Source organism: Carassius carassius, chromosome 14, assembly GCF_963082965.1.
Source record: "Carassius carassius chromosome 14, fCarCar2.1, whole genome shotgun sequence".
Classification (NCBI taxonomy): domain Eukaryota; kingdom Metazoa; phylum Chordata; class Actinopteri; order Cypriniformes; family Cyprinidae; genus Carassius; species Carassius carassius.
The window spans coordinates 31,232,983-31,248,220 of record NC_081768.1 but is presented as its reverse complement, the minus strand read 5'-3'; the positions used below and the strand labels follow the sequence as shown (position 1 = coordinate 31,248,220).

General features: G+C 37.7%; 1 protein-coding gene across 4 annotated transcripts in view; it reads left to right on the top strand.

Annotated features, from left to right (window-relative positions):
* Nucleotides 1-15,238, top strand: part of LOC132157484 (neurexin-1a-like) — a 157,941-nt gene that overhangs the window by 18,073 nt on the left and 124,630 nt on the right. For all 4 annotated transcript variants that reach the window (XM_059566845.1, XM_059566841.1, XM_059566842.1 and 1 more), the window contains exon 3: nt 6,186-6,215. In XM_059566845.1, coding sequence (XP_059422828.1) covers nt 6,186-6,215 — 30 coding nt within the window. The remainder of the gene's footprint in view (nt 1-6,185; nt 6,216-15,238) is intronic.

Here is a 15,238-nt window from a genome sequence, read left to right as displayed (position 1 = left end):
AGATGCCAGAAGGTAAAAGTGGAGTGTCCAGGAAGAAGAATCTGTCCTTATCTTGCAACTCTGACAGATTCAATCATATATGTTTCTCCGTGGCAACCAGGGCTACCATAGAATGGCCCTGGCTGTCTCCTTGATAGCATGAAGAGAGATCTGTGGCCAGACCCAACTGCGTCGGAATCTGTCTCCTAGCCCTCATCCAGGTCCTTAAGCAGGTCAGATTGGTATGCCTGGAATACAGCTATAGTGTGCAGACATGATCCAGCCTGACCTGCTACCGTATAAGCTTTACCCACTTGTGATGATTTAACTTTAAGCAGCTTAGTGGAAAACCTCAGGGCCTTCAGGGATGTTGCTTAGTCTAGGGTAGGGATGCACAATATATTTCAGCATCAATATCACAATTTGTGCATCTGCGATTGTCACATCACAGGATGAGTGATGTTTAGTATACTGATTGTTATATTTATACTTATCTTTATATTATACTGAGTTTTTCACGACAGTTGTCGTGTCACACCACCCAGAGGCTGTTTACACTTTACGCGACAAAGTGGCTGTTGTAAATCATTTTAACTTTGTGTCAGTATGTCATAAAAATAATTAGGGATTTACTCTCAGGGATTTGTCGTGCTGCACCACATTCAGTGTGGACCACATCACTGATTATAATGGGTTCTATTATATTTTGTTGCATTGTGCTGCACCACTCACATTCGGAGTGCCTGAAATGACACATATTTGTGAAACTGTCAAAATGCCTGTCTCAGCAAGTATCTTTGTAAACACAGTTGCTTATGGCTTAGGTGAAGGTAAACAATTGAGAAAAAAAACGGACAGTATATTGGTTCACAGCAGCAGCATTTCACAACAGAATTGTTCCTGAGACTTTCTGTGTCATGAATGTTAATCAAACTAAAAAAAAAGATCCTACATGCAGGAAGCTTTCATCTTATTTGCTTTTCTGAAGAACATTCTGCTTCGTGGCTGGCCTCTTCAGCTTTGCTATAGCACAAGTAACAACCTCCACCGGGCTGGGGGGAAAGCCAGGTAGAAATGGAGCACACACAGCAGGAGCTGCTCACACTGGACACATACCTGCCTTAAGAGCTAGCCGTGCGTGCCCCGCTCTCAAACAAGTGACGCACAGAGCATGTTTGTCCCTGTGTGTAATGAAGCGTGGGCATGGGGGAACACACACCCTGAAGTGCCGCTTGCTCACCAAATTTTTATTTTAAACTTAGACATTTGAATATCTCACTAACTACTGTACCTTTATGGTGAGGTGTTCCCATAGAATTTCGATGCAGCTTGAACTCCGTGTTGGGGAACTTCTCTGAACATTTTCTCAGAATACAAATAAATCTTAAATCTTTGAGCCATATCCAATATCAGGGCAGTGAGTCTTATACTTAAAACGAATCGCATTTTCTTATAAAATATAAAACATACTTCTTTTTTACTACCTTGGCTTAAGGTTGTGTAATGATGGGATTGTTTCTGTTACCAATATCATGACATGGCATACGTTTTAGTCTTTTTCAAGTTTAGTTTTGGAGACCAATTCTCACTATTAACTAACTATTAATTACAACTTTTCCCTAAATAAACCCCTTGCTGCTTATCAGTAGTTAGTAAGGTAGTTGTTAACTTTAGGTGCAGGGTTGGATTAAGGGATCTAAAACATGGTAAGGCACAATTAATATTAGGGATGCACCGATACCAATTTATTTCAAGACCAATCCGATCCGATACCAAAAATACTGACTATCTGCTGATACCGATTAGATCCGATACCAGCGCAGTTTTTTTAATCAATGTAGAATTTCTGTATCTCAGTGTGGTGACCTATCATCACTGTTTTGTGTTAAACACAATATATATATATATATAAACTAGGTTAGTGGCTAATTCTGCAGCAGAAGTTATTCTAGACAAATCATGATTGCACAATCATTTTATAAAAACAAAACATTTGGTGAAATAACATTATTTAGTGGGGAACAAATAAAAGTGAATAAGTTTAAGACTAAATCTGGTCACATTTTGCACATACCTTTTTGAATTGTCGTAAAATACATGAAAACCAGTAAATATATTATATATAAATATATGCTATAAAATTAAAAGACATTACTTTTTAATGTATAGGACAGGAATGGAGGCAGCAACATATGATAGACAAGACAGAAAAAGAAAGGCTATTAATAATCTTTCACTTGTGCAAAAGCTTTATAATATGAAAAGGCTCCAATACAAATCGGCACAAAGCGCTTATGAGAATAGATGAGAATTGAGAGTAGAATGATGCCCTTGAAGCAGCACAAAGTCTCTGCATAGAAAAGTTCAAAACATACAGGGAAGAGATACTGATGCATAGTATGTTAAATCTGTGAGATAGTTATTTGAGCCTTTTCTTTTAAGATGCCAGTTTTAAATGCCAGTTACTGTGCTCTTGGAGAGCTTCATCGTCTTGACTGTCATAACTGAACGTGACACACATTTTGAATTCTGAATGGAGGATGACAGACAGCCGCAGCATAGAAAAGAGTTTACATGAACTTGAATTTGACAACTTAAATATTCATCTTTACGTCACATTAAACAGTGGAATGGCTTCAGAACACTTGAAATATAGTGCATGAGAACTTTATGGTGTTCATACGTTCATACATTCATGTACATGGCCAATGTAATATTTATATATCCAAATGGAAAGATGCTGGTTTTGGAATGCCAAAGGTCAAGATACTGCTTCAGTATTATTATACACTTTTAGCACAGCAATTCTAGGGACAATAGAAGTGTAAAGTATGAAAAGAGAATAGGGTCATTAAGAAAATACGGTCAAGCTGTTTTCTCGTCGTTAAACTAGCAAAAGTGGATTCAGACATGCCCAGAGTGCACATGCGCCGTGCACTTTAAACCATGTGCTTAGATCGTTAAAATAGGCCGCCATGTAATTACTGGATACCTAAAAGTAAAATGACTAGTCGTCATTTTGAAAACTAGTTAATTATTCTTATATTTTAGTTAATATTGGTGACTGAGAAGTAAATGCATTACTGTTTTGTTCTGCATTAGTCCATACATATATATCTATGAACATCTGGATTATAGAGGGTTACCAAAGTATTTTACAGTATAGCTGATAATGGGGCAATATCTTTTTTTAAATATATACCTTTCCAGTGAAGGAATTATTAAAATAGTGATTGACTATGGAGAGCTGAGCAGATCCATTGACAGGATTGAGGGGAGAAAATGATTTAATCTGGAAGCTTTAAATGGATGGACCAGTACTGGACTGCCCCTGGTTAACACAGAACTGATTGTGCATTTCTCGTGAAAACTACATTTATAGGGTTTAGTATACTGTGATATTCAAGCATATTGTAAGCAATTCATAAAATAATAATAATAATAATACTGGGATTTTGTGTCCTTTTATCTGTTGTAAAGATCTGAGGTTTTATTTTACTTTTCAAGAAGTACATTACATTCTGTAATTTGGATCAGTAATTACATAAATAAGATGACAAATTGAACTGCTTGTCTGTTTATCTAGTATGTATTCTAAAAAATGCAGAATGCTGCTTATTATTTGAAATTTGAACTCTCCATTAAATAATTTAAAAGCTTTTACATTACTTTGATCAGATATAAGGATTAAAGGATTTGGGAGTCTGTCTCTATCTCACACAAACAAATCTCTGCTAAAATAATTACTTTGATGCTCTGCTCTGTGTTGTAATTCTAGATATCAAAAATCATATTATGTACAACTTTTACTCCACATCTCTCTTTCAGATGAATTTTATGCACACACACACACAAACACACACGCGCGCACACACACTCACACGCGCACACACACACACACACACGTTTCACACACATGTATCTAAATGGGGACAACCCATAGGCGTTATGGTTTTTATACTTTACAAACTGTATATTCTATCGACCTACATCAACCCTGTCCTAAACCTACCCCTTACAGGAAACTTTGTGCATTAAAAAAAAAAAAAAACTTTGTTTACTTTATTTTATACCAGTTTTACAAATGAGGACGTCCCTAAAGGGGGGTTATTGGAGATTTTGTTAGGTTTAGCTCACTTTTGGGTACAAATTTGTCCCCAAAATATGGTTAAGCAGGCACACACACACACACACACCTTCTTATCTTAATCATATCTTAATCTTACTTTAGTATCTTAATCTTATAAGGATCCTACAGGACCCCTAAAGAAGTCTTAAATAAGCAAGTTTGGCCTGACCCTTGCAGCCACAGATTTCCAGATTTTGGATTCAAAAGACACTCCATCAAGATGAGATTTGCCTTCTCCTTTGGGGAGTAAACAATTTATCTGAATAAAGAATGAAATACTTTTTCACAGCAATTTACATGCAGTTCCACGCAAAATCATGCAGAATCATGGATCATGCAGATCCACGCAAAACCTTAAAGGAGCTGACAGATACTGTAAGTCGAAATACATGATTTTTTTTCTTTCTAATTAGAGAAAGAAAATGTGAGTGTTCATCCAGAACAGTTTCTGACTGGATAATATAGTTATTCAGTTTCAAGTTCAAGGCCGCTGCTGATAAATACATCAGTGCTGCAGATTCTATGTACATTTTGCATGTTGCTTGGCAACTATAAACAGGTCATAGCTTACAAAAAAAAGATTTTTTGCATCTTCATTTAAAAAGCATGCAGCCATTCAAGGTCATTCCAAGGATAAGTGAGTCCTGCATCGCACCGTTTATAAGAATGTTCCTTTCCATACAAACTGTGAGGCTCCACATACCCAGGCAGTCTGAGAGAATGAGTTCACACATAAACATGACTAATCATTGATCCATTGTCATTTGAGATGTTCCTTAAAGCTTAATAAATTATTGGGAATAAGTACTTAAAATTATTTATTTGACAAACAATGGTAATTTTCTGTATATCTACATTTACGGAAGCTTCCGCTCTATTGCTATGACTCTTCAGGGCTTTTGTGTGCTCTCAGTGTTTTGCTGGCATACAGGTAAGCAGTCTGGGAAGCTGAATTTGAAAAAATGCACTGTTGCTGCTGGATCTCGATTGCTGAAAAGTACATTGTTTGATGCAAAACTAACTTGACTAAATCTAAAAAAAAAGAAAGAAAGAAAACAAAGTATCTTTATATTTTCATGCTTTCTAAGGCAAAGCAAATTTTAAAAGTCCACTGAAAACATATCTTACATTTTTCGTCATAGACAATGTTGGATATAGACATTATTGTCAACATGCCTAAGTGGTCAAATAAATAAGTAAAATTATAAAAATGTATATACAGTTTTAAATAACAAACATCAGGAAAAGAAGAGGAAATAAAACCTCAGAACATTTTGAACATTTTGAAGATTTTAATTTTATCTATGTTTTCTGTATGCTTATTTCATTGTGTCTGGTTTTATTGTTGCTTGGCATATTACTTGGCAATATTTTAAATGTATTATTTTTGTATTAGTCTCACCTGGATGGGAGTTTTAACTCCTATTCACTGGGGTTTATGGAGCCCCGCACATGTCATGCAGGAAAAAAAAAATAGTAGGCTAAATCGTGTGCACGGTTTACTATGTCATTCCCTCGGTTTATAAATTGTGCGCATTATTTACTAATTTGTGTCCTCGATTTGCTAAATTGTGCAATTAGTGAATTGTGCACATAGTAACAAAATAGTAATCGTCTGCACGTTTTAGTACATTGAGTGAAAAAGAAATGAGTAAATTGTGTCCACAATTTATTTACTTTTTCTTGCATGTCGTGCGGGGCTCCGTAGGAATAAAAATAAATAAATAAATAAATAAAAATCAGTCAATGCAGATATATAGAAGGGGGAATCCCCCTTCTCCTCTAGAAGTCTAGAAGAAGTCTAGATAGTCTAGAAGAAGGATTGGAGATAATTTTCACCACTCGCCATTGACACCTGCTACTTAGGGGAAAACACTATAATGCTCAGTCTTGGTTGGATTTTATACAATTCAAGTTTTGTATCTCTGTCAAATTGTGACTACAGTCAGTATATTTAGGACAAAAGGAAACAAATGTTTTTCTTGATCTATTCGCATTCTCCAGCATTGTTCATTACATGGTCCCAGTTTACTCAGGCCCATATTCTTTGCTGACTGTGCTCTTGTTTTCCTTCAAGGTCTGGCACACCTGATGATGGGCGACCAAGGTATGGCCTCTGTTTCTTTCCCACTCTTTTGTTTTCTTGTGAATTGGTCATTAAGACTGTATATCTGCACCAGTAGCACAGCATGTCCCCTTTTTGATCTAGAGTTGCAGATCCACTGAATGTGCTATTATAAGATGTTATTCTACTCCAGCAAGTTCCAGGATCTGTGCAATGGTGACCCATTCAGACCCACCCCACAACACTACATCACTCATATATGGGTTTCATTTAAGACGCACAATCATACAACAAAAAAACATTTGCTGAAGAACACAAACATACTTGTACCCTTAATTCACATAAGAAATCAAACATTACAAAATTTCCCCTCTGAATGGGCGTTTCTTTTCCATAAAGGGTAAATACTTTTATTTATTGATTGAAAGGATAACCCACTGAGATGTAGCATCTCATCATTTTTGAGGGGGTTCTAGAAACACAAACATTATATGAGCATACAAATAAAATTACCTTACATAACATAACATACACTGCAAATACACAAACACAAAGCGCTGGTTTGTCCTCTCCCTAAAAATACATTATTTTCCGGAAATACTATATTATTTGGAATATAAGACTAATTTTTTTTTAGGATATTGAGGGTCTAGAAATTACTTTTCAATTATACACCTGAAACAATATGTGGCGCCAAATAGCGACCCACTGCTGTTTATTGCTTTACTGCCATCTAGCCCAGTATTTCTCAACTGATGCATTCAAAGAAACAAAAACTATGTTTTTATGATGTGAGACTTATTTTGAAGAAACTGAGAGAAAAGCCAGAGAGACATGCACTGTCCTGATTCAGTATCTGTGGTCAGATAAGATGTGGTCAGACTGCATGTCAGTGGCATTATTCTAACTTTATTTTTATAGCTTGTTACTAAATAAAGTTTCTCTCACCTCAGAAAAAGAAATGTCCTGTCCTGTCAGCCATTATACTGTGCTTGTACTAATGCAGCAGTGCACACTGTATATCATTGCGTTATAAAAAAAAAGCTCAAAAGAAAGTATGAGTGTTCAACTTCATAGTTATGTTGGTAAATTATGTAATTGCCAAAAAGTACTAATAAATTACGTGACATACTATCTAGGAAGGATTTGCATGCAGGTATGTGGATTGTATGTGAAAGTGAGCAGTTTCAATATGTTTAATTAACGGTTTATGTTAGTATTGTGTATTTACCATGGTAATTGTTGTTCCTGTAACACCAAAAAGCTGCTTTATTTTCACTGTTATTTTGTATATGATGTTTTAAATGACTGGTGGATCATACCAACTTAATTATTTTAATTGGTAAACCTTTAGTATAGGGACCAATTCTCACTTTTAATAATCTGCTTATTAGCATGCATATAACTAGTATATCAGTTTATTAGTACTTATAAAGCTCTTATTCTGCATGACCATTTTCTACATCCCTACTTCTACCTAATACCTAAACTTAAAGGGTACATAACATACACAGTTTCACCTAATCTCATGTTAATCTTGAGTACCTATAGAGTAGTACTGCATCCTTCAGATCTCCAAAAAGTCTTTAGTTTTATCATATCTATAAAAGAAGAATACAGCTTTCCGATTCTTTCCAGAAAAAGCCGAGCTCCTGGAGGCGTGACGTGAGCGGAGCTATAATACTGATGTTTTGTGTTGTTTCCATTAACATATATTCACTTATGTGCTGATTTCCAACAAAATACAGAAATCTGATGCAATTGTACTTACATGAATGGGATCTTTTATCACAGGGACGGCTGCATGTTTTAATAGCAAACGATGTGCAAATCCAGTGTGACCTGGGCCTTGTTTATAAAACATTCGTCACTCAAATGAAGAGAACACACAAACGCACTTGCTACACTCCGTTGCTGCTCCGGAAAAACAAACTGCATCCACTGTTCATGTAAAGCTGGGTTCTTGGGAAAGCTGAACACGGTAAACTTTCCCTCACATCCAAAAATGCACTTATTTGAAAGCATTCTTGAACAAATCCTATGCAGCTGTCGACGATTTTGAAGTACGTTGATGTGCGTGGTCTCGCTCTCCTCTGGTCAATGTGTGTGCGCAGGCGTGCTTTTCCGGGAGAAATGCTCATATAAGGACTTCCATTCTCGTCTACATCATTAGATCCATTATCGAAAAAAAAACAGCCGAAACTTGTACCAACCCGGAAGTAAGATTTTCGGCACAGAAATTCTCAGTCATTCTTCTAAATTATTTTTTAAAACTTTGGCTATGTTTAGCATGAGAATCCGTCTCTTTAACACTGTGAAGAACTCTGAATACACGAAACACCATTGTACCGCCCTTTAACAATTACCTTATGTAGCAAAGTTTGTAGTTCAGGGAAAAAGGTGGTCGGAACCAGTGAACATTTAAATAAAATTTTAATTAAATAAACACAAAACTGATAATAGTATGACAGCCCCTCACGGATTACTGCCGCGCACAAACAGAACCAAAACAACATAAATAGTCCATGCATGATCCTCTCGTTTTTCACTGTCGTTGTGTTTCCTTTTATCCATTTGGAGCTCCTCTGTGGGACTCGAGACAGGTGAGTGGCGCAGGTGTCCCTCATTATTTTTAACTCCACCAGCCTCGCTCCATTCCCACGACTCTCTGCCTCACCCCACGTGTCACATACCCGCAGGCCAGGGGGTAGACTGCAAGAGAAAAAGAAACGGAAGGATGAAGAGAGACAGAGACGAGAGGAGAGAGAGGAAAAGAAAATTATCTGTCCGGTTCCCAGACACCATGCCGCTTGCTCCTCAACCAGCTGAGAGGCTCTCACTCGCGGTGCTATGCCGTGGTACTGGACATCTTTGGTCGACGGCCAACGCTCCTCCTTCTCCTGGTGGACGGTGATGACTTCTCCGGACGAGGGCAGCCGGCAGTGAATCCCCCGTTCCCTGCTCCTCTCTTAACATGGTGGACGGCAGCAGGCATTATACATTACACTTAATAAGTATTCAATTATATTCTACATTACATATACAAACCTGATTCCAAAAAAGTTGGGACACTGTACAAATTTTGAATAAAAACAAAATGCAATGATGTGGAAGTTTCAAATTTTAATATTTTATTCAGAATACAACAAAAATGACATATCAAATGTTTTAACTGAGAAAATTTATAATTTTAAGGGAAAAATAAGTTGATTTTAAATTTCATGGCATCAACACATTTAAAAAAAAGTTAGAAACATGGCCATGTTTACCAATGTGTGGCATCCCCTCTTCTTTTTATAACAGTCTCCAAATGTCAGGGGACTGAGGAGACAAGTTGCTCAAGTTTAGGAATAGGAATGTTGTCCCATTCTTGTCTAATACAGGCTTCTAGTTGCTCAACTGTCTTAGGTCAAATGCGCCAAATGTTTTCTATGGGTGAAAGATCTGGACTGCAGGATGGCCATTTTAGTACCCGGATCCTTTTTCTACGCAGCCATGATGTTGTAATTGATGCAGTATGTGGTCTTGCATTGTCATGTTGGAAAATGCAAGGTCTTGTTCTAGAACTTGGATATACCTTTCAGCATTGGTGGTGCCTTTCCTGATGTGTAAGCTGCCCATGCCACACGCACTCATGCAACCCCATACCATCAGAGATGCAGTCTTCTGAACTGAGCGCTGATAACAACATGGGTTGTCCTAGTCCTCTTTAGTCTGGATGACATGGTGTCCCAGTTTTCCAAAAAGAACTTCAAATTTTGATTCGTCTGTTCACAGAACAGTTTCCACTTTGCCACATTCAATTTTAAATGAGCCTTGGCCCAGAGAAAACGCCTTCTGGATCATGTTTAGATATGGCTTCTTTTTTGACCTATAGAGTTTTAGCCAGCAACGACGAATGGCACGGTGGATTGTGTTCACCGACAATGTTTTCTGGAAGTATTCCTAAGCCCATGTTGTGATTTCCATTACAGTATCATTCCTGTATGTGATGTAGTGCTGTCTAAGGGCCCGAAGATCATGGGCATCCAGTATGGTTTTCCAGCCTTGACCCTTACGCACAGAGATTGTTGCAGATTTTCTGAATCTTTGGATGATATTATGCACTGTAGATGATGATAACTTCAAACTCTTTGCAATTTTTCTCTGAGAAACTCCTTTCTGATATTGCTCCACTATTTTTCGCCACAGCATTGGGGCAATTGGTGATCCTCTGCCCATCTTGACTTCTGAGAGACACTGCCACTCTGAGAGGCTCTTTTTATACCCAATCATGTTGCCAATTGACCTAATAAGTTGCAAATTGGTCCTCCAGCTGTTCCTTTTTCCAGCCTCTTATTGCTACCTGTCCCAACGTTTTTTGGAATGTGTAGCTCTCATGAAATCCAAAATGAGCCAATATTTGGCATGACATTTCAAAATGTTTCACTTTCAACATTTGATATGTTATCTATATTCTATTGTGAATAAAGTATAAGTTTATGATATCTGTAAATTATTCCATTCCTTTTTTACTCACAATTTGTACAGTGTCCCAACTTTTTGTGGAATTGGGTTTGTACAGCCGTGGCCAAAAGTTTTGAGAATTACATAAATATTGGAAATTGGAAAAGTTGCTGCTTAAGTTTTTATAATAGCAATTTGCATATACTCCAGAATGTTATGAAGAGTGATCAGATGAATTGCATAGTCCTTCTTTGCCATGAAAATTAACTTAATCCCAAAAAAACCTTTCCACTGCATTTCATTGCTGTCATTAAAGGACCTGCTGAGATCATTTCAGTAATCGTCTTGAGAATGTTGACGAGCACAAGGCTGGAGATCATTATGTCAGGCTGATTGGGTTAGAATGGCAGACTTGGGGAAGTCATGGCCTAATGGTTAGAGGAGTTGGACTTGCAATCGAAGGGTTGTGAGTTCCAGTCTCGAGCCGGCAGGAATTGTGGGTGGCCCCATACCACGACTTGGGTGCCCTTGAGCAAGGCATCGAACCCCCAACTGCTCCCTCGGCACCGCAGCATAAATGGCTGCCCACTGCTCTGGGTATGTGTTCACATTGTGTGTGTGTGTGTTCACTGCTTTGTGTGTGTGCACTTCGGGTGGGTTAAATGCAGAGCACGAATTCTGAGTATGGGTCACCATACTTGGCTGAATGTCACGTCACTTTTTACTTTTGACATGTTAAAAGGAGGGTGATGCTTGAAATCATTGTTCTTCCATTGTTAACCATGGTGACCTGCAAAGAAACGCGTGCAGCCATCATTGCGTTGCATAAAAATGGCTTCACAGGCAAGGATATTGTGGCTACTAAGATTGCACCTAAATCAACAATTATAAGATCATCAAGAACTTCAAGGAAAGAGGTTCAATTCTTGTAAAGAAGGCTTCAGGGTGTCCAAGAAAGTCCAGTAAGCGCCAGGATTGTCTCCTAAAGAGGATTCAGCTGCGGGATCGGAGTGCCACCAGTGCAGAGCTTGCTCAGGAATGGCAGCAGGCAGGTGTGAGCGCATATGCACGCACAGTGAGGCCAAGAATTTTGGAAGATGGCCTGGTGTCAAGAAGGGCAGCAAAGAAGCCACTTCTCTCCAAAAAAACCATCAGGGACAGATTGATCTTCTGCAGAAAGTATAGTGAATGGACTGCTGAGGACTGGGGCAAAGTCATATTCTCCGATGAAGCCCCTTTCCGATTGTTTGGGGCATTTGGAAAAAGGCTTGTCCGGAGAAGAAAAGGTGAGCACTACTATCAGTCCTGTGTCATGCCAACAGTAAAGCATCCTGACACCATTCATGTGGGGGGTTGCTTCTCATCCAAGGGAGTGGGCTCACTCACAATTCTGCCCAAAAACACAGCCATGAATAAAGAATGGTACCAAAACACCCTCCAACAGCAACTTCTTCCAACAATCCAACAACAGTTTGGTGAAGAACAATGCATTTTCCAGCACGATGGAGCACCGTGCCATAAGGCAAAAGTGATAACTAAGTGGCTCGGGGACCAGAATGTTGAAATTTTGGGTCCATGGCCTGGAAACTCCCCAGATCTTAATCCCATTGAGAACTTGTGGTCAATCCTCAAGAGGAGGGTGGACAAACAAAAACCAACTAATTCTGACAAACTCCAAGAAGTGATTATGAAAGAATGGGTTGCTATCAGTCAGGATTTGGCCCAGAAGTTGATTGAGAGCATGCCCAGTCGAATTGCAGAGGTCCTGAAAAAGAAGGGCCAACACTGCAAATACTGACTCTTTGCATAAATGTCATGTAATTGTCGATAAAAGCCTATGAAACGTATGAAGTGCTTGTAATTATATTTCAGTACATCACAGAAACAACTGAAACAAAGATCTAAAAGCAGTTTAGCAGCAAACTTTTTGAAAACTAATATTTATGTAATTCTCAAAACTTTTGGCCACGACTGTACTATACAGTTTGTTTAAAACTCTACACTGCACTTTACAGCACCTTCACCTCTTATACTCTTGATTTTTTATTAAATGTCTTATTCATCAAGGATAGCCTGATGCAAAAATGAATGCTTCAGCCTCACTCTGTTGAAACTTGGGACTAACTTAAAACTCATTTTGCAGGATGTGATTAATTCATGAGACTATATATTATTATTATGATATTATATTATTAGCTACTTTCATAATAGGCTAAAACATATATAACCAACAATCCTTGAACAGATTTTTATGTTATTAAACAATTTTGATTTTAACTAGCCACTAGACTCTTATATATAGAATTACAATATTGCAGTATACTTATAATAACAGGCATAATGAATAGCAAAAGTATCTTCCTTCTTACTATTATATAGGGTTAATATATATATATATATATAGAGAGAGAGAGAGAGAGAGAGAGAGAGAGAGAGAGAGAGAGAGAGACTGTAAACAGTTACATTGTCACTGGAAAAGACCAGTTTTTATTCATATCATTTAGTTTTTACATTCTTGTATGTCAGTATTTATGTGTGTATTGTTTCTAAATCAACATTAGCTGTTTAAATGTGAACACGTCAAGTGAGAGTGTAATCTTAAGCAGGACTTTTTTGAATGATGACACATTTGTCTTTCAGTATGCTTGTCATATACTGTAAGGAGTGATAATTAAGAGTGGATGTTTTGCTTATGATCTGTGTCCTAATGCTTTGTAGGCATTAGATTAGATAAAATATTAATTGCTGTTGTAAACCTTTATTGAAAATAAATACAATTTTGACACAATTCTTAGAAGGCGTATGCTAACTTAAAAAATATATCAAGCACCTTATTATTTATAATCTTAAATCACTTATAATTTAAGTGAAGTGTTGGACTAAATCTTAAGTGTCAGTTTTAGAGATGCTGTGTCACATATGGGATTTTGGATGATGATATGGTCCAATATGAGAATACAATATGATATACAGTACAACTTGGAAATGAAAAATAAACACATTTTACACCATGTCTTAATTACAAATTACAAACCAGTGTGCTGTTAACTGACCTAGTATTGGGCAATATGATTGCTCAATTGTCATTTTGTCTTATCGTCAGCCTGTGATATATAATTTATGTAATTGTTTACCGTATTTTAAATCACATCAGTCCAAAAATACGTCATGACGAGGAAAAAACATATATAAGTCGCACTGGACTATATGTCGCATTTATTTAGAACCAAGAACCAAGAGAGAACATTATCATCTACAGCCACAAGAGGGCGCTCTATGTTTTCAGTGTAGACTACAGGAGCACTGAGCAGCATAGAGCGCCCTCTCGCGACTTTTTTTTAATTTTGATAAATAAGTCGCACCTGACTATAAGTCACAGGACCAGCCAAACTATGAAAAAAAGTGCAACTTATAGTCCGGAAAATACGGTACATATGGCACTGACATGGCCACTGGAGCTGATCGCAGCCACATTAGTTAATGCTTGTGTTTATACCAGCTGCCCCGCAACACGTTTCTGAATTGTCTCTGCGCTGCATCGCTAAAGATAGGCACCTACTGTATTTTTTAAGGACAATAAATAATAATAATAATCATTATTACAGTCTTGCTATCGTCAAAGGAATCAGCAACAGATAATATCTCTGACACGATACTATCGTCTATCAACTCAACTATAAACTGGCCTGCCTATATTTAGCCTAGGTTTTATGATATAATCAGCCACCATGGATTCCAAAAGAAAGGCAGGAGGAAGAAACACTACTGCTTGCTCAATTAGTCAAACAGCAGAAACATGTTATAAAAGGCAAGTTCATCTCCAACATTAACCAGTGCTGACAAGAAAAATCCCCAACTTGCAAATCCTAACCTCTTAAACTGTCTTAACTTGGAGAATAAGTGAGATTCTTAGATTTAAGAAACTTGATAACTTGCTTTTATATTCAAGTTTAAAAGAAGGAGTAATTTTCATGAATTCTCAGCACTTAAGACTAAAATGACACTCTGAGAAACTTGATAAATACAGACCCAAACAGCCAACTTGGAATGGATGCCTTCTGTGGCAAAATGAAGAATGTGGAGGCAAGGATAAACTTAACATAAACAGTCTTTAATCCACACTCCAAAAGGGTATCACAAGGCAGAGACACACAAGAAACACAACATCAACGTTAATACTGGACGCTAGACCAGAAACAACACAGGGCTTAAGTAAGAAAATAAACTAGATAATTAATCAAACACAGGTGGAACTGAATTAACTAAATGGGTACAAGAACAGGAACATAACCAAAAAATGGGCATTGAGGAAACACCAGGTGTGGGCACACAGAAAGAAAACAAAAACAAAAGGGGAACATAAGTCTAACACAACTGTGGTAATGGGTGGTTTAAATGGAATGCTTGCTGAAATGCCCACTGACTATAGGTGTGGGTGATCAGTCTGGGATGGACTGATGGAGGAAGAAGCCAGGGTGGAGCCCTGATGTTGGATCTGGGCAGAGCCTGGTAAGAAAAACAAATTGAGGTGGCATCAGGAGAGTTTGAGACGAGATGGACAAATGTGGCTAAATGGTGATAACAACCAGTAAAGGATTAGCCACTCATCCATAATGCAT